Consider the following 20,067-nt stretch of genomic DNA (forward strand, 5'->3'; position numbering starts at 1 on the left):
TATGGGGGGTGAGGGGGATAGATCACCCCAAAGCCTCGGAGAAATAAAAATAAAATTCAAAACTATTGTCTAGTTTGGACACAGTAACATAGTAACCTTTTAATGAGACCCAAATTTTAAGTGCCAAAATTATGTAAAATGTATTTGCAGGGGTGTCATTTTTACAAAATTTTCCCAAACAGGGGGGGAGAGAATGTCGCCCTTGCCCATCCCCCCTCATCCCCCCCCCCAAAGCATATTCCTAGTTATGCCACTGGTCCCTGTGATATGGTAGGTATAAGAGGAAGGCTTTTGCATGGGTCTTTACTGTCAACGAACACCGGAGAAAACTGTAGTGAAAACTCTACAGGGATCAATGATAACTTCTCGATAATGGCTAGTATTAATATGTTATCTTGACGAGTTTTTAAGTTTCAATATGCCGCAGTGATCTATTTGTTATTACTTGAGGTGTTTCTGAGGTTCGATCGGAATATTCCTCTCTGTATATTTGTATATTTTAGATTTTGTTCCGTCTTTAGGCTGGTGTCACTCACTTCGTGATTGCTGTGTGTTTTTATCGGTGTGTGTCATCTGATAAGATTGAAACGGCTCAAATAACAACTTTCCTCACACGATAACATCTCGCGTTGAAATGCTGGCGTGTGATCACGATGAGTGTTCCGCGTGGTTGAACCAGTTGAACCGTTATAAGGAATAGGGACGTCATTTATCGTGTTCATTTATCTGGTAGCGCGATGTAATTATGTAGGAAACTCGTTTGTTTACTCATTGCCACTGTTGGAAATTTTCACTGTATCAGGTCTTGTTCATGACCTTCATTTGGATGTGAGTAAAAATTACTATCCACAAGCTCCATCTCATAATGTTCATCTTACACGTTCGTCATATTTTTTGACATTTTTGGAAACTTTTTTTCGGTCGCTAAAGAGTGCGTTGTTGGTGAAGAAAAACATAAAGTGTTGTAAAATACACATGAAATTATGCAGATTATTCATCCATAATGTATTTTAGATTAATGAGGAAGGCATATTGGCATTATCGAGATACATAATTTTTAATCAAGACAGGGGGGAACCCAACAGGTAGAGTGTGGTACATGGTACAGTGAAAATCAAACCATTCTCAAGCCCCTATTTTTAATTACTAATACAACAATTTTTCACTAATTTCCCTTTTCATGAAGGTACTTTCTAATTCAATCGGACTATTTTATTCAACAAGCCCTCTTCTCACGATGTGCTTTCTCATTCATTTTGGGCTTGATTCGAATATTTATCATGGATCAATAGGGTTTCCTGAAATAACTGGCTGCGAAAAATCGTGACATATCGTCAGACTGCGTTTTTGAATGTCAGTGGCGTAACTATGTGGGGGATAATAGGATAGAAACCCCCCCCCCCCAAGGCCTCACAGAAATTTAAAAATTATTTAAAAATATTATCTAGTTTTGTCATGCAATAACTGCATCTGCTTATAGTTAAGTCTTAAGTGCCAAAATGATGTAAAATGTATTTACAGGCATGTAATTTTTCAAAAATTTTCCCGGACCCCGTTGCCTGGGGGTGGGGGGTACCCACCCCCGGCCATCCCATCCCCCCCAGAGCCTATCCCTAGTTACGCTACTGTTGAATGTGATTAAGTTTGATAGAATGAAAACATTAAAATAGACTGTTTTCTGTTAACATGTTGGGTAGCAGCGAATTTAAGGAGACATTATTGTTTATCAACGACCCTTATACCTTCAGCGTGAGTTCTTAATGAAACAAGCCCGTGGAGCCAAAATTTATATTTATTCAGGCAGTGTATAAATAACACGACATAAATTTTTCTCTTCAGCGAAAACATTTTGTTCGAAAAGGAAAAATGGAATGTTGTGAATGTGTTGGTGACGCCAACCTGCTTGATGATTTTTGATTGGAGTTTTTGACAGTGGTCCCTTTCATCAGGTAGTGCCTCTTAGCAAAAGTAGCGGAGGCAAACCAATAATGGAACGATGAAGAATCACTCTTGTCTTTATACCATTTATATAATCTGATATTCATGCGCTATCTAAATAGGAGTCGACTTCTATTTTTTAATCTGTGAACCAAATCATTCTTTCGAAATGGGAAACTTGGAATGGTATTGTGACTGTGTGGTCAACTTGTTTCATAGCTCTTGTTTGCACAAGTCCTTTGACTGTGGTCACGTGTCATTTGACTTCATATGGTTTCTTCCTCTTGTAAAAGCGGCAAACCAGCGATGCACCTATAATGTATCAAGACTCTGTCCTTCTGTCCTTACAAAATGGTGTTCCTGGCATCAACGTCCGCAGAAATTAGCGTTGCCTCCCGCCTTTATACCGTACATGGATCGCCTCTGGGCCATTTTCCTTCGCTGGTTCTTGCTATCCTTCTTCATTTCCCGCAGAATACTCCTAGCCATCGCGTCCATCACCTCGAGCAAAGCTTCGACGGTCACTGCGTTCCGGATCTGTCGCAGGAATTTCTGCGAATCTGCTTTGGCCATCCCGGCAGCCACGTCTGTCAGCATGGCGATCAGCATGTCCCTCACGAATATCTCCGTGGGCACCCTCGGTAGTTCCTCTTGTTCCTTCTTCTCTTCTTCTTCCTTCACCGTGGTTCTTCTGCGTCGTTGCTGGGAGCGTTTACTCTCTTCGGCATTTTTCAGCACTCCGCAGTCGCTGATGGAGATGGTCACCGTAGGTGACTCTAAGCTCGTGCCGACATTTTCAATGGCCCGAAGTACCTTCTCTCCCTCGATGAGTTGACTGTGGGCATGAAAAAAGATATTGATTTTTCTGATGGAATTCTATCGTGACGCGTCTTGTGTATGCAAAGTAACTTTATTGCTTTCAAAAATAAAAATAAATTGAATCGATTTACAACAGAACGATAGTTTAAGCTTGGTTTCCTCAAAGAAAAACCTCCGTCAAGGAAACCTCCATGGTTTGATCGTGTGATCATAGTGCTAATATTTTTTCAAGCAGGTGAAATAAATTTACGATTTAAGAGTGCAACTGACATCGGAAAAACATACGGTGATAGTCTAAATTTACGGAATATCACGTTATATTTCTGCGAGGAGGAGAAAAATCATAAGTGAAATAATATGTCAATATTCTCCAAACTATGATTTAGCTGAATTTAAAATTTCTTTTTTTTAAGGCAACAAAGAATTGATCTTTTGGTCCATAAAAACATAGAATCTCTGATTAAAAGTGGGATTAGGATTAGTAATGTTCATTTCGCTTCCTGATATTGCATTTTGTCGTGCTGCCAAATACAGTAGGTGTGATTATTCTCCTTATATAAAATTGGAAAATTTGGGTTCGAATCCCGTTCAAGGCAGTAGCGGATACAGAAAAAACTCAAGGGGGGGCGCAAAAGATATCTTGAGCTACCTTTACTTTTGATCTAATGACAAATAATTAAGCCACACACAAAGTTTTATTTAAAATGATAATACGCATATGCCAGACAATGCCATCCTATGATATAAAAGAAGTTACAGTGGTGGTCTTCAATGTTCGGTAATGCGGGCGGCCCCGCAAGGGGGGGATGCCCACTGCGCCCCCATATATATACGCCAGTGGGTCAAGGTGTATGATTTTTTCTCTGTGGAATTTTCGCACATTTCATGCATTGCGGGTTACTCCGTAAAGTTATCACCGTGGCTAGTACCGGTATACTTAAATTGATCAAAAAATATATTAAACATTGGTAATGATTTCGGAGATTTTAGGATTTCTTTTTTGAAACTCATATTTTTCACCTTCTTATTTGTGCATAAAATAAAATTACCGGCGATGAACCAAAGGTGAAAAAGGGTGATTATTGTATGCAGACAGAAATCACGGCAGTAGGACCGAAAATGGACGTGGATTACAACTTACCCGAATGCCACGTACTCGCAACGCATCCATGGGGTGGGCTCCAGAGTGACAATGAACTGCGTCGAGTTGGTGTGGTGTGTGTCAGCTCTTGCCATTGCAAGCACTCCTCGTCGGCTGAACGGCACGGAAAAGCTCTCGTCCGGGAAACACTCCGGCACCTCCATTACCTTCGCATCGAGTTCTGTCAAGGCGAAAAGGAAGTAAGAAAAGGTTATAGCTCGCAAAGAGCTTTATTCTTATTGCCAAATAATTTTTGCTAACAGATGGGAGAAACCTCATCCATGATACAATATAAACAACAGATGGTAATTTATACACTTAAATGCATAAATCCAGTACCAACCATTGTTTCTACATTCTACGTCATTTTCAAGTTTCAAGGAAACCTCATGATTTTTTATGACACCGGTTTATGTACTGGACATTGGCATGAAAGTAATTGCCATTGGCATAACTCCCTGGAAATTTTCGAATACTTTTCTTTCGTCTGATTCCACCATTAAAGTGCAGATGATCTGAAACAGTTTTCTGCTCTTTATATCAATATCAATCTTTTTAATCCACTTTCTCCTTTGATCGTAGAAGCCATGCATTCCAAAACTGCACAAGTTTATTCATATTAGTCTTAGACGTAACCATTTTTCTTAACATATTTAAAGCTACCAAAGTCATCACTTCGACAGTTTTTCCATGACTGAATACGTTACAATATTTTATTAGCATAATTAGTACTAAAAACTAAATAACTTTTTCAATAAAATATTCACATTTTGCCCCCACCCCTTGAAAGCTGCCGCCCGAGGCACGTGACCCTCCTGTCCCAGATCAAGTCTGATACCAGACATCTCAGAGTTGATCTAAAGATGTAGCCATAGACCTCGAAACCTCATCTTGAAAATAACTCCGACGCTGCTAACCCGAAAAACCACGGAGAGAACTGCAGTACCCAGTTTTATTCTCTAATTGATGCTAAATTAAACCTACCAAGTAATAAAAACTAATAAGAAGTTCCGGGCGTGCGTGCAACTCACCACCTCCCTGTATCCAGCCTCCCTTGACGACGCGGTGGATCTTGGAACCTTTATAGCATGGATTCATTTTCGGAACGAATGCGTCGCCGTCCAAGGATAAGTCCCTCAGGTTCACGATGCCGGCGATGTGTCTCACGGTCTCCCCATCCACCGTCACCATTCCTCCGACATGCTCCGCGTAGCCCAGCTCCTCCCACGTGGGCCGGTCCCACTCGCTGTGGTCCACGATTCCATGGCACAGCACCACGTCCTCCCCATCGTGCGTCACCACGCCGCCCAAGTGCATCACGTGACCCGGCGCCATAAGAGGCATCGGCTGCCTTACTATCCCCTCGACGTGCATCACGGGTCTTCCATCGACCATCGCGATCCTACCCACGTGCACCACGTTACCCGCCTGCGGCCACCTTGGGGGCGGTACCTTTTCTTCGTCCCACCGTTCGTATTCCACGATGCCCTGGACGTGCACCACGGGCTCGCCGTCGTGCATCGCGATTCCGCCAACGTGAGTCGCGCGGGCCGGTTCTTTCGTCGGCTCCTTCCACTGACCGTGCTCCACTATTCCCTGTACGTGAACCACCGGTTCTCCATCGTGCACCACGATGCCTCCGATGTGCACCGCGCGAGCTGGTTCTTCAGGCGCTTTGGGGGGTTTTTCCCAGTGGCCGTGCTCGACTATGCCCTCGATGTGCACCACCGCTTCACCGTCGTGCATCACGATGCCTCCCACGTGCACCGATTGAGTCGGTTCTTCGGTCGGTTTTTCGGTCGGTTCTTCGGTCGGTTCTTCAGGTTGTTCTACCACTCCGTGCACCAGCATGACCTCTTCTCCTTCGAGCACCACAATGCCCCCCACGTGCATCACGGGTGGTGGTGCTTCTGGGGTCTCTGGGCGCCCTTCCTCCTTCGTCTCCTCGGCCGCCTCTCTTTCCGTTTCTACGGTCCCTCGTTTTTCCACCTCTCCTTCTCTGACGACGTCATCGTCTTCCCCTAGCTGCCCTTGCGATTCTGCTGCTTCCCCTTCGCCCTCCGTTTCCTCCGCATTCTCGCCATTTTCAACTTTTTTCTCTCCTTCCTCTTTGCTCTCTTGTCCTTCATTTTCATCCCCTTCTTTTTTATCCCCTTCTTCGTTCTTCTCTGCTTCTTTTTCGTCTCCCACCATCGTCTCTCCTCCCTCGGTTTCCGTTTCGTCGGTTCTTTCTTTTTCCGCTTCGCTTTCTCCCTCGTTCGCTTCTTCCGCTCCCTCTTTTTTCTCCGTTTCCTCGCTGCCACCGTCTTCTTTATCTTCTTGCGGTGTTGTCTCTCCTCCTTCACTCTTCCGTACTTCCGGCTTACCATTTCCATTCTCCTCCTCCTTTTCACCGCCTTCTTTCTCTTCCTGTGGTGGCTCCTCTCCTCCCCCACTTTCCCTCACTTCGGTCTTGCCATCTCCATTCTCCTCCTTTTCCTTCGATGCATCTGGTTCAGTGTCCCCTTCACCGTGCGTCTCGCTCTTGTCATCGCGGGGAACGCTACTGCGACTCGACCTGCTCCCACCCTCCCGCGTTCTAACGCTGCTGCTCCTACCTTCTTTCGCTTCGGAATCCGTCTTCTGCTCCTCCGTATCGTCACCTGTCTGGATCTCTCCACGCGCCTCTATACCTTCCACGTGCATCACGGCCTCGCCGTCGAGCATCACGACCCCTCCGACGTGCACCACGTGGCCGGGCTGTGGGGTCAACCCTTGCTTTTCCTCCCGGTCCCAGTGCCCGTATCCCACGATCCCCTGCACGTGCACCACGGGTTCCCCGTCGTGCACCACGATGCCGCCAACGTGCGTGGCATACTGTTGCTTCTCCTCCGCTTCTTCCTCCCGCTCCCATTCCTGAGGCATCACCACGCCGTGGACGTGCGTGTACGTTGCCCCGTCGTGCACCACGACCCCACCCACGTGCATCACGGGTCTCCTCCATGGCTCGGTCACCTCGTCTCCCAAGTCCTCGGGTATGCCCTCCTGACCCCACCATCCTTTGGCTATCCTCATCAGTGACTCCGCCTGCCACTTGTGGAACGAATCCCGCCTGTCCCGGTACCACAACCTCGCCCTGGTATCCTTTGCCGGCTCCTCCTCGCCCGTCTCATCGTCCGGACAAACCCTTTCCACTTCCTCCTCAATGATCTGCCGCAGATCATCCCAGTTCTTTCGTTCCGGTGCGCATCGACCCAACCTCTTGACTATGATTTTAGGTCTCCACGCGTTGTCCTCCCACACAATGGTGGTCCTCACTCGGCTTCCTCTCTCCTTCGCCTTCTCCTCTTCTCCCTTGTCCTCGGCTTCTTTGCTCGTCTTCCTTTTCTCCGGCTCTTCCTCTTTTTCTTTTTGTACCGCCTCTTCCTCCTCCACGGTCTTGCCGCGGCACAGGTCGGCGAAGCGCCTGCTGGTCTCCGGAAGTTCTTCCGAGTAGAGCTGCGGGACGATTAGGATAATATCGTAAAACTCGCTTATATGCATGTAACGAAATCGTGCCTATGTCCCGTCATGTATCTAATATCGGAATTTGAAATGTATGCAATTTTATTAAGGAAGAATGTAGTTGAAAAATGTCGCTAATTGAATTCCCGTAGTATTTTTTAAGTCTTTTTCAGCAAGTAATCATAAAATATCTCCAATATTCTGTCCAATGAAATGTCTTTAATGTTCCATTAATATTAATTTTACATTGGCGATTAACAAATTAGTTTATACTTCTATTGCATTTAATGAAATATTATTAAAAAAATGCAATTTTTGAGGTGTGGGCACTATTTGAATACATTCTGTGGGAGAATGGGTAACGGATCAGTTGCTTAAATAAAAATGATTTACGGAATATTAGCCGGAATTCCTGAGATATATTGGGCTAAAATCTTAATTATGGATATTACAAAATCCCATTTATAACAAAATAGAACGATGGTCCTTTGAAAATTGCTATTAGCGAGTTTTACTGTTTAATGTTTCGTTTTAAAAATCAATTAATTTGTGATTGAGAAGAATTTTTTTCTGGTACAAATGTTAGTTAACACTTATGCTCTTGATATCAGAAAGCTTTACTTTTCCGTGGTGGAAGTATGTCTTGCTAATCGACAATTCAAATGTAGGACTTTTTCTCGAGTTGTTTCAGAGGTTTATTTGAATATCTTTCAATGTATGTTTACATGGATCTTAGTTAATAAATGAAGTATATATGGGCTAGAGTATAAATATTATTTATTGTATCTTTTTTTGCGTTTAAATGCCTTTTGGACGTTTGTTTGTTTATCCCTAAAATCGTAAAAGTTGAGCACTTATTTCATGTATCGAATATTTCTAATTGAAGTGCATATAATTTTATGAGGAATGAATGCAGTCGAATAATATTGCTAGTTGATTTTCCATTGTATTTTTTACTCTTTTTTAGGCATTAATTCATGAAATATTTTCAATGTTCCGTTAATGCTGCTTCTTATTAATGTGAGATTTTGCTTTCACGGCATTATTTGGTCTGTAATTCGAGGTTATTTTAACTAATATTTTGCAATTTCAATGGATAATCCTAGTTGAATTAATATTTCTGATTGTACGATTGCCATGGTAAAAACAAATGTGCTAAAATGAAATCACGAAGATCACGTTACTTCTGAGATGCAATTATTTGGTCAATTTTATGACACGGCGAGGCGTGTATTCAAGTTGCGTAGTTCGACAAATACAATTTTGGAATAATTTATTTGGCACAGCACTGATTGTCTGTTCACAATGTTTTGCGATAGTTATAAATTGGAAGAGCCTCAGTGAAAATGTATCCCACGGTGTGAGTTTCTACGATTTTTCGTGGAAGTCACGGCGATGACGATTGAAAAATTGTTGAAATCATACATTAAAGTGTATTAAAAATGAAATTGCCTACACGAGTCGAAAATTTTAAACTTATTCTATTTAACGACACGATTTATAGCTACGATTGAGAACTAATATTTAATTCGATTTTATTTGGAAATTTTATCTCATTTCACTCCGCAAGTGGTCCTATAAGGCAGAAATCATTTTTACATATTGGTGTGAGCCGGTGAATACCTATTGATTGATTTCAGAGAGGTGGAACTGTTGATGAAGCTTTCATTGTTCTAATGAAGGAATTTAATGCATATGAATATCAAAAGGTGTCACGGAGTTTAGGATTATATCTTTTTGTACTTGGTTCTATGATTTCTAATGCTCATAATTGCGTTTATAGTTGAATAACAAATTTTATGTAACCCTCACTCCTTTTATTTATATTTCATTTGATGGGCTTAAGCCGTTCGCTGCTACGGCGGAGAAGAGTGAAAACAGGTCAGGAGGAATTCCACGTGGAGTGATTAGCCGTGAAAAACTGGTAGCTTTCCAAAGTGCAGTGAACGGTCGTTGCATAAGTTAAACCGCGTAATCAGCCTTCGGCGATCCTTATTTGCCAACTCCGTGTCTTACCAATTAAATGGAAGTCTGATTAATCTGTTTTCGTATTCATAGAGAGTAGAAAGCCTGTTTCCCAACTTCAATTTGAAAAAAGATTTAAATGTATCTGGAAATCTGCGGAGTATGTTGTAAAGTATTTTCAATTTTCACTGATTAATCTTATTTTCGGTAGGTATTGGAGCGAAGAAGAGAGTGACTGTACTGTTTTGGTTGAGGATAATATATCATTTCTTGCTGCCATCTGTCAGTTATAGGGAAGCGATTCATTGCTTCATTAAGTTTAATCGTGATTGATGGGAATGATTTCTATCTAGTTTATCTATTTTTGCCTAATTGTATAATATAGGTGAATTATATATCGTTTGGGCGTAATTCTAGCCATGACCAGCAACCGGGAGATCCGGGTTCGTATCCCGGCTGAGCCAAATATTTTTTCATGGAGAACTTCGTTTTTCGTGTATATAAATTTGCAACTGTGCGCATGACTGCTTAAAAAGTCACTTGTTTATGCAATGTAAAAAGTAGTCATTATCATGTCCGTAGATGTTTCTATTTTATGCGTAAATTACCTTCATAAGTTCATAACCGTTTTGTACATACTCAATACCTATCTTTTTTGCGTTTATTGTTTGGCAACTGGTAATTTTTTGTACCGGAGTTGAACTTTCGTGGAGGCTTTATTGGCCAAAGTTAGCCGTCACCGATGGCGTGAAAGCTTCTTTCTTTGCTCCTAAAGTTAGCGGCGCGTTTCGGTGTGGCTTTTACCTTGATAGGGCATCATCTGCTAACTTTGGTAAGCCCACATTCAATAAATGTGGAGGCGAGAATTGGGGTCGAGAAAAAAAGGATTAACTTTATATCACCTCGCCCTACGATGAATTCTCTTTCGTATATGTTACAGCCATGATCATCGCCCGCATGTGTAGAGAAAATAAGCTCCTAATAATTTTAAAACGATGACATATTGTGTTATATACCATTTAAACACATCATTTTTCCACAGAAAATAAGAGTGACCTTCGATTCCGATTCGTCTCTAATTCAAAATAATAATTAAATCGGAAACTCGCCGTGCGTATTCAAGACTTTTAGTACATATATATTTTTTCTTAAATTAATAGGTTCGTTTGTATCTTGGTGTAAAAGGGTACTTTAGTAAAGTGTCTATAAACGTATACTTACCATGAATTTTAGGCGGCCAACTGGACGTTCATCAATGGATATATCCATGTAGACGAAGTGTCTCTGCAAGAAAAAAATTGGAAGTAACTTAAATATTTGGTTAGGAAATGAGTATGTTTGATTTTATATATTTGAATCAATTTTGAAATGATTGAAACTGAAAAGAAGGCCTTGAAGCAGACCGCGGATTGCATAGCGATATGTTTTCACAAATTTCGATGTTGAATTGAGTATAATAATTCTCTTGTAAGATAAAGATATAGAGAATAAATAAATGTTTATGTAATTAATTAATTGTTTTTATGCATGAATTTAATAAATTAATTATTATTTGTTTGCAGTAATTTATGCTCTCAGTACGTTCGATAGTAAGTCTAAGGAGCAAAATTAGGCTATTTGGAATGGAATAAAAAAATTACTCACTTTAAATGTTGACATGTATTCCTCATAAGCAGATGACATTTTCCATGAGTCGATGTTTTTGAAGGAGTAATCCAGCTTACGGCCACTCCTAATGACGGCTGATAAATCGCCAATCAAACATCCGTTCGCGTAGACAAATACTGGCTGCCGAATTCTCCAAGCTGACTTTCCCACTCGCTATGATTAACGAAGGAAATGCTAAATTATAGGATGTTCAAAGGAGTATCCTATTCTTAAACAATTCAAATAGTAGGTTTTGTGGAAAGGACTGACATGAATTTTATTGGAGAGCAGTATAATGAGTTCTCCATCTATAGCGAAACATTATTTGAGCTCATTGCTGTAAATTTATGAGGTTGAATTTTTGATTGGAAGTTCTTACCTTTCTCTCTGCGCACAAGTACTCCTTCCATTTGTACTCAAATAGTGGTTTAATGATAGGCTTATGAAACTTCTTCGGGGATAGACGGTACTCATCCTGAGAAAATGAAATGAAACAAAGTCATCTTAATATTGTCCTTTTATTCAGTGCATAAAAGTCAATAAATTAGGTCTTTTTTCATTCATTTTAAGTTAAATTACAAAGTATGTCGAATGCATATAGGTAGTGACTCAGTTTATGATGCTGGATGCATCGGAAAAAATTGAATCATCGATTTTGTAGTGCTTTTTATCTTATATAATTTTATCTTTCTTATATTTCCATAATTATAACATGTTATATGATGAAAATAACCTTAAAAATTATGTTGATCATTCTTTACTCTGCATTTAATGAGCTGAGGCTGTAGGGCCTTATGAATCATAGCCGTGTAATAGGTTAATTTTGGGGATCAATTATTTCAAGGGTACATTGTCTTCCGCACCGTCTCCGTTTTTAAGACGCCAAAAATAAATCCCTTTCGTAGTACCGTAGTAAACTAGACGTATTTGGCTAGCTGCTTCTTTGTCAAGCGTAAGATCGATATCTGTTAGATCCATGCATTATGTAAATATGTTTCCTTTAAAATCCAATTCTTCCTTCCCGCCAAGTGTCTTGATACGACTATTTTCTGTCTCCCTACTTTGGCATATTGCCTATTTTTATTGCAGGTATTCTTGGTTGAAATATAATTGCATGCGCTTGATTTTTTAATGCGTAAATACGTTGCTAGCATACGATCAATTTGGAACCTCCGAAAACGCGCATCCGTAAAGCACATGAAATATGTATTCATTTTAAAATAAATTCGGAAGTAATACATGTGATGAAGATAAAAGTTTGAATAGATATGCAAAATAATCTTCCTCCTGAAGATCTAGTAGTGGATAAAGGGGAACGGTCCCACATATGCCTCGTTACTTGAACAAAGGATTTCTAAACTTCACTGTTAAAGGTCTACTAACAATAAGATCTAGCTCCCTTATATCAAAATTGCAAGACATAGGAACGAAAACTACGGAAATACCAAGTGCTCAAAGTTTCCCAACTTCAAGCGCTTGGTATCGGAAACGCAAGAAACCGGATCTATTTTGGGGAAAAAAATAAATACAGGAAATTCTATGGAGCCGAAGGTTTTTTAAAGCAACTGATCGAACGTAGAAATAAGCTCTTTCTCGTATGCTTTTTGTTTTAACGAAATTTATTGCTTTCTTTAGACCATAGAACTCCTCAGACTCGGGTGTGTTGCTTTTTTTTACAGGCAGTAGTAAAATTTTGATCAATCCGTTGTTCTGGATGAATTAGCAAAAAGTAACCAAAGTGAGCATTTCATTGCTTCGAAACTGACAAATTTCATCACAGATATACACCGAAATTAGGGGTGTCAACCGAAATTTACATTCATGATGATGTTATTTATCAAATTCATAACTCTTTAATGCTATCCCTACCATTTCCAAAGGCCATACTGCAAAATTTTGGAAAAAAGTGGATCGAATTGCACTCATCACCCCGCCGTTGACATTTTTGCAAGCAGATTATAATGAGACCGGAGTGACAACAGAACTCAGCCTTCTATGGGATGGAATCGGGTCTCCTCTATGCATTCCCCATGGATTTTATACTAATCGCAGTGTACTTTTAACACCGAGGAAAACTTTGAAGAGGGTATCCGAAAAAGTTGATTCCCTAGAGTGAATTCAACTTGAGTGCCACCATCAGGTGGTTGGTAGTCAGCATGAAAGAAAACGTGGTGCTATAGAATGTAATAGAATATTGTACTCCTCATTACTTATCCTAACTTAAGGGCCTGTGACTGACATGATTATTCCTCTTATCTTAAATAATCCATCCTTGACTATACTTCTGTTGCATAACGACAGTGTTCTACAACACGAAATGTTACAATTTTGACAATTAGTGTACTTTGCTTGAAAATTACGTGTATTGTTGACGAAGTCGTACTTACACTAACAATTAATGCATGTCCAATATTCTTAATTCTGAGACTGCGGTAATAAAATGTTTAATTAATTCAAGAGAGTCATAATTATGCTTACAGAACGAACTCTAGTCACCACTTTTCAAATTAGTTGAAGCCACTCACAGATTCCCCGCATGACTTTAATTAAGAATTTAGATAGTTTTTATTTATAGAAAGTATAGAGAATTTAGAATGCTTCAATGAAAAAGTTGTGTATTACATTTTAACTCAACGAAAGCTTGCTAGCTTGTTGCTGTAGCCGCTCTAAGGGTAAATAAAACGTATGTTAAAATACATTTTGTTTTTTTTCCCACGTTTATTAGCATCAATGAAATTAATTCAAGGGGATTCAAATTTGCTGGTGTTTCACTACGGTCATCGTGTAATACGACCGTAGTTATAGATGCACCCATTAATAACCAATTTCTGTGACTAGCGCTGTAAGCAAGGCCCTCCCCAATATTTCATCCATCGCCATAATCTTCTTTCTTTGGTTAAAGTATAAGCTGAAATGATGGATAGTGGAAAAAAACCAACTAGTGCTATGGGTTTTTCCATAAATAAACCTTGAGTCACCTGCGCATAGAACTTTTGGCTGTCATCTAGTCAAAGGCATGGGTAATGTTCGCGGTATGAGTAACTTTACAGCTAGCTTTCGTTGAGTTGAAATAAAACACACAATTTTTAAATTGAAGTATTCGCGGAAAATCTTTAGATAAATCTACATACGTGCCAGAAATAGATATAAATTCTCCTTTAAAATAATGCGGAAAACCTGTGAGTGCCTTCAACTAATTTGAAAATTAGTGAGAAATTTGAAGAGTAGGTCGTGGTGCTCTGTGCATAATTATGACTCTCTTGAATTAATTAAACATTTTATTACCGCACTCTCAGGATGAAGAATATTGGACCTGCATGAATCGTTGGTGTGAAGTGCAACTATGCATGAGTACAACTATGTTTGGCGAGAATAGTGGAACAGCATGCTGAATAAAACGATAAACTTTTTGTACTGTCCACTGGTTTATTAGCGATAACAATTCGTTTCGGTGCTTAGCGTCATAATCACGTCAAATAGAAATAACGAGTCAACTCACTTGTTCAAAATTATATCAATTTATTTGACTACGCATGGTTTCTACCCGTTCATGCCAGAAACTATCCATGGACCGAGTTTCCATTCATTTTCATTTTCGGAGTTTGTAAGTAATTCCAAGGATGCTGTAGGTGTGGCTTATGGGCCACGAGAGTTTGAGAAGTGATGTATCGGCGTAGAAGTTGCTTCCACGGTTTCGTAATGTTTCATTGAGTTCGACCTGTTCGACCGTGTTTATGTTTGAAGTATGATACCATGGAGGTCAAGCAATCGGCGTGAACAGCCCTTACAAGTCTAATGATTCTTTCAAACGCATATAATGTAGGATTTAAATGCTGTAATATGTTTTCCAGCAAAATAAACTATTTGAGCCCCTGGAATAAAACGAAATGACGCGAGTGAAGAGCGTGCCTCTATTTTTGACCGTTAACGCGCTGCGTTTGTGGACTTAGAGAAAGCATTTGACAACGTGGATTGGAGCACAATGCTTGGAATCCTAAAGGAAATTGGGGTTCTTTATAATGACAGAAGAATCATCCACAGTTTATACAAAAACCAAGTAGCCGTGATAAAATCAGGGCCCAGCTGTGAAGAAGCAAGAATTAAGAAAGGAGTGCGACAAGGCTGTACATTGTCACCCGTAATTTTCAACGTTTACATTGAAAAAGCCATTAATGAAATCAAAGAAAAGGAATTGGGAGTGAATATCCATGGAGAAAAAATTAGCATGCTAAGATTTGCCGATGACATAGCCGTTATAGCAGAAACAGAGAAGGATTTGAAAAATATTCTGGTTAATATGGGTAGGTTAATGAGTAAATATCAACTGAAAATAAAAACGAAGAAAACCAAGGTATTAGTATGCAGCAGAAGAGAAGAAGTCAAGACTAACATTAAAATAGGGAAGGAAAATCTAATAGAGGTTGATGAATTCAGTGATTTGGGAAGCAAGATAACTATTGACGGGAGAAGTTAGAAAGAAATTATCAGCAGAATAGCTCAGGCGAAGAGAGCATTCCACCAAAAGAGAGACCTGCTTACAGCGGGAAACTTAAATATGGAAGTAAAGAAACAATTTATGAGAACCACATTTGGAGTATGCTCCTATACGGAAGTGAGGCATGGACAATGACCGAAGCGGAGAAAGCAAGGATAGAGGCCTTTGAAATGTGGTGCTACAGAAGAATGATGAAAATCAAATGGATCGACCGAGTTAGTAACGAGGAAGTCCTAAGAAGGGTAGGAGAGAAGAGAAGCCTCATGAAAACCTTAATAAGAAGACGGAACAACCTTATAGGCCACATCTTGAGACATGATGGCCTGATGAAGACAATCGTCGAAGGACAAGTGGAAGGCAAGAATGGAAAAGGAAGACCCCGAACAAAATATATGGAACGAGTAAAGAGAGATGTGAAAGAGAAGAAATACGTAGATGTGAAAAGATTAGCTGATAGGAGAACTGAGTGGAGAGCTGCGTCAAACCAATCCTAGGATTGTTGACCAGTGATGATGATGAACGCGCAAATTGAAGCCTTGAGGGGTATTTTTCGCTTGAATGCTGAAACGAGTCGCCAAAAAATGTCCTGTACTCAAGGTTTCATTCACCTCTTGGGTACAGACGTCACTAAGAGAGGGTTTCCGACTCTATCCACTATTGTGACTGTTATTTCTGATATCGATGAAAAATTCTATGGAAAGATAAGATTTTGGTAACCCCCTCAGTAAATGACAGTTCATAGAGAAAGTATGCAGTCATTCTTTCCCAGCGTTTCTGTTTTATCAGCAGAATGACTGTCGGAAATAAAACGATCAGCTATGATAAGCAGAAAAATACAGATTAGCTACGACGCTTTTGTTTGGGAATTTCGTATTCAAACGCTGGAAGAAGACTCCCACGCTCTTTCGGATCGATTAATTCAGTAATCATTTATGGTGACTATTATTTCCAAGTGAACACGGCTTCCTCTTTTTCTCATGCTAATATCACGCACTAGCTCAGATCGCAATCCTTGGACCTTTTATATTTTCCACGTTTTAGACTGGAATGGGTTTTAGCTAATTCATTACTAGTCATTATTTCCTTTTGAAACTGTTTAAGCCTAATATATATTTGTATAATTATATTAATTTAAATAATGGCGCCTTCCAAACAGAGGAAGCTAGTAATTAATCGAAAGATTTTCTCAATGAGGAAATGTTCGAACTATAGTTTGAGCCTCATGGTTAGAACTACTGTAAAAATAAAAAATATTTTTTTTGTACATGCACCCTAGTGGTCTCTATGGAATTTATTTACTACGGACATTACGTGATGTCGTGATGAACACTAACCACGCAAGGTCCATTGCGTTTATATGTCATCCAAGCCATTTCTCTTGACTTGAGGTCATTGACCGTTATGACCTCGTAAATTTGTGCAAGATAAGAGAGGTGGTGGGAACAACTTCCAAATGCCAGCTGAGAAGACATACATAACAGCAGAATTTTATTGTATCATTTTCTTGCTGTCGTTATTGTGCACATAATTAAATGGAAATATTATGACTATCCGCGAAACAATCATGCCATTGAAGGTCATGGTACTGTCGTTCGTATTTGCTTTCTAACGGTAGACTGGCAGTATACCTTATATTTGACTAATTCATTTCCTCAATTATCCTTTTGCGAGGCATTTAAGGAAGGCAGAAACGTTTTTAAAGGAACTCTTTCCCTATAAATGCCGGTATAAACTATTCATATACTCCTCGTTAGACTTCACAGCTATTTATTACCCTCTCTTAACTCCAACTATTATTAGATTTAGATATTATTTATTTTTCTAGGACTCGGACCATCTAAGAATTAAAAAAAATACTTGTACAGAATCATAGAGTAGATATAAACATAGAATTAAGTAAACATAAAATCATGAAATCAACTTACTCGTTGTGAGCGATAGACTAATTGGACAATATTACGAAAGAGTTCCATTGTACAAAGTTAAAAAATAGAAAGAAAGAAAAACATATCATGCAATGTACCAAAAGATTCTAATTAGTTCCCGCATAAAACTATGCGTAGCATTACAGCCCATCAATTGTCCAGCACAAATCACAGACAGCAGAATGAATGAGAAAGAAGTTTTAGAGATAGCATTAAGTTACATGATGAAAAGAAAAAAACAACCAAAGAAATGTAAGAAATGGAAAGAAATTGTACGATGAGCGGGATAGTAAATGAAGTTTGCATCTGATATTGTAGTCATAGAAGTATATTTAGTCTTAGTTTTGAATAGGTTATCTAAATAATAATCAGGCTTTTAATGAAGAAGAAATAAAGCAGTAAAGTAAAGCAGCAATAAAACTAACACATGTCGAGTCGTTGGTATAAAACTATTATTTCTTTATGTATTGCATTCCTTCAGCAGAAATTATTTCTTACATAATAGTTGAACTTTTACTTTTCTTTACTCATAATTGGCAGATAATTCTTTCTGTTTTTCTTTTTAACTATTTTTTGAACTAATTCCAGGTCTATTGGCAAGCGTTGCATTTGTATTTGTGCGCAAACTTTCGAAACTTCAATAGTAAGAACACGTTTGCTTATATTTTTTAAGCCTTCCAAATTTTTTGTTCACTCTTGGTAGTGCTGCCGTGGCTTAGATAAGCGATTTTTCAAAATATGCCCTCACTAATCTTTCATGGCAATTAAAATTACTATCTTAATCAATTTAGTATGACCACTTTCTCTTTTCGGGAAATTTCATTTTCTACGTCTGTCTGCGATTTATATTCACTCTACCTTATCCATAAATCTTCCGCGTCAATCATTTTTTTGTATCGCATACATCTGAAAAATCATGCCAAGAAATTTCGTATGATATCATGTTTCTTTCGCTTTCGGTTATGCAATATGAGGATGCTTAAATAAATTATACATTGGTCTACATTTTATGCCGTCAACTTTATAGGCGTGAATATAATTTGGTTCGGAGTGTAGTTGGACCAATCGGACTTAATTGAATGCGATGGGATAACCTTAAACTTTTAATTGACGAGAAAAAAATGTTGGCTTCTGGGAAAAAATTTAACCATGCGCACATTTAAAATAAATTTATTTATTATAAGGAATTTTGATTTTACTCTTGGTTTGGATACGAATATTTCGTAATCTCTTGTACTAAGTTTACATGCTTAATTAATAAGGATCGGGCACGCCTTTAATGCCAGCTGTAATAAGTATGCACTGTAATTATCATTGCTGCATGCCTTATGGTCAGTTTATGATTTTTTTCGTACGGTTTCGTATAAATTATTGTTAAAGTGTTCAAATAAAGTCGCATACACTGCTGATATACACTAAATTGACATATGTTTGGGTTTCACCGAAGAAAAAAACATCCCATAATGTTCTTATCATACAAATATTAACCGGTAAATTTCAATAGCATCACACGGTAAACTTGAGCGTGGTATTTTTATTCAACACTCTAAATAATGTTAATAGGAATAACGTTTAAACCACTTACCTGAATAATTGAACATGCTGCGTGAAATTCCTTTGAGGCCACGTCACCAACTACTAGAATTTGGTATGGAGGTGAAATGCATACGTGCTCCATCTTCAAATTTTGATCCAAAACTAAATTTTTTGTCCTTGGCAACGGTATTGTTGTACCCCCTTTGAATGTATCTGGAGTCAACAATGGTCGCCTTCAGCCGAAACAAATCGGCGAAAATTCTCTGCTTCGGACTTAATTGACTGCAATGCGCAAACCTTAAAGTTTGAATTGACGACAACAAAAAAATATATGCTTCTGGGAAGAATTTAGCCATGCCGCGAGTGCGCACATTTAAAGACACAGTGCAGTTACTTACCAGTCGGTGCGAATTTTTTTACACCGTAGGTGTGTGAGCGGTTTTTCGGGAATCGACCGTTCACTCAACGGTTGCATCTGCTGAACGCGACCAATTACTGCCTCTGAAAATTTCTCATTTTAATTTAGAGGTGTTTCTTTTTCGAGACGGCTTTGTTTCAGCTTTCCCACTTCCCCAAAGTGGTACGTTTCTGTGTACGTTTCTGTGTACGTTTGTTGTGAAATTTTCAATCAACCGAAATTTTATGGGTTATGGTTACAATAAAGATTATTTTGAAGATTTAAAGAGTTTGCTGAAAGTCGTTTCTATGTCTTATTTACTTTTTTAATCATAGGTTGATAGCTACCGTATTAAATTTGGACTTAAATGAAACATTTATTTGTCACTTCTTGAAAGAAAAAATAATATAACCATAATGATTTAAAATGTCGTCTTGATTTAATAAATATTTTGCGAAGGAAATGTGTTGAAATTGGAAAAATTACGTTTTTATTTGTAAAAGTATTGACATTTTATCGAGTTGGAATACTTTTTTTATTTATCTGAACAAATGATATTGTAGACGAAAATGATAGCTAAAAGGTTTGCAAACAGCAGAATGCTATTATTTTATGCATTGAATTATTTGTGCGGTATGACTACTTTTTTTTTGATTTTTCTGAACAAAAGATCATGCGAAATCCTTGGTGAGTTTGCGGGGATAATGGTTAGTTTCTTCGG

At 39.0% G+C, this 20,067-nt stretch overlaps 1 protein-coding gene across 1 annotated transcript; it reads right to left on the reverse strand.

Moving 5' to 3' along the window:
• Positions 1-1,774: 1,774 nt before the first annotated feature.
• Positions 1,775-19,092, reverse strand: LOC124153839. The gene is made up of 7 exons (XM_046527218.1): positions 18,999-19,092; positions 11,373-11,468; positions 10,991-11,167; positions 10,568-10,630; positions 4,930-7,375; positions 3,899-4,079; positions 1,775-2,773 (listed from the first exon to the last, which is right to left on the reverse strand). Exons 1-7 carry the CDS (start codon positions 19,089-19,091, stop codon positions 2,305-2,307), a joined length of 3,525 nt encoding a protein of 1,174 aa, XP_046383174.1. The 5' UTR covers position 19,092; the 3' UTR covers positions 1,775-2,304.
• Between the last annotated feature and the right edge of the window lie 975 nt (positions 19,093-20,067).

The sequence above is a fragment of the Ischnura elegans genome, chromosome 2 (genome assembly GCF_921293095.1).
Source record: "Ischnura elegans chromosome 2, ioIscEleg1.1, whole genome shotgun sequence".
Lineage (NCBI taxonomy): Eukaryota > Metazoa > Arthropoda > Insecta > Odonata > Coenagrionidae > Ischnura > Ischnura elegans.

Bases quoted from the DNA above. Each gene is read 5' to 3' on its own strand.
- LOC124153839 (XM_046527218.1), bottom strand. From the start codon at position 19,091: ATGGAGCACGTATGCATTTCACCTCCATACCAAATTCTAGTAGTTGGT. The intron at 11,469-18,998 runs GTAAGTGGTTTA...TCATTTTCTCAG, and splicing joins CAGCATGTTCAATTATTCAG to GATGAGTACCGTCTATCCCC. The intron at 4,080-4,929 runs GTGAGTTGCACG...TCGCCTTGACAG, and splicing joins AGGCTGGATACAGGGAGGTG to AACTCGATGCGAAGGTAATG.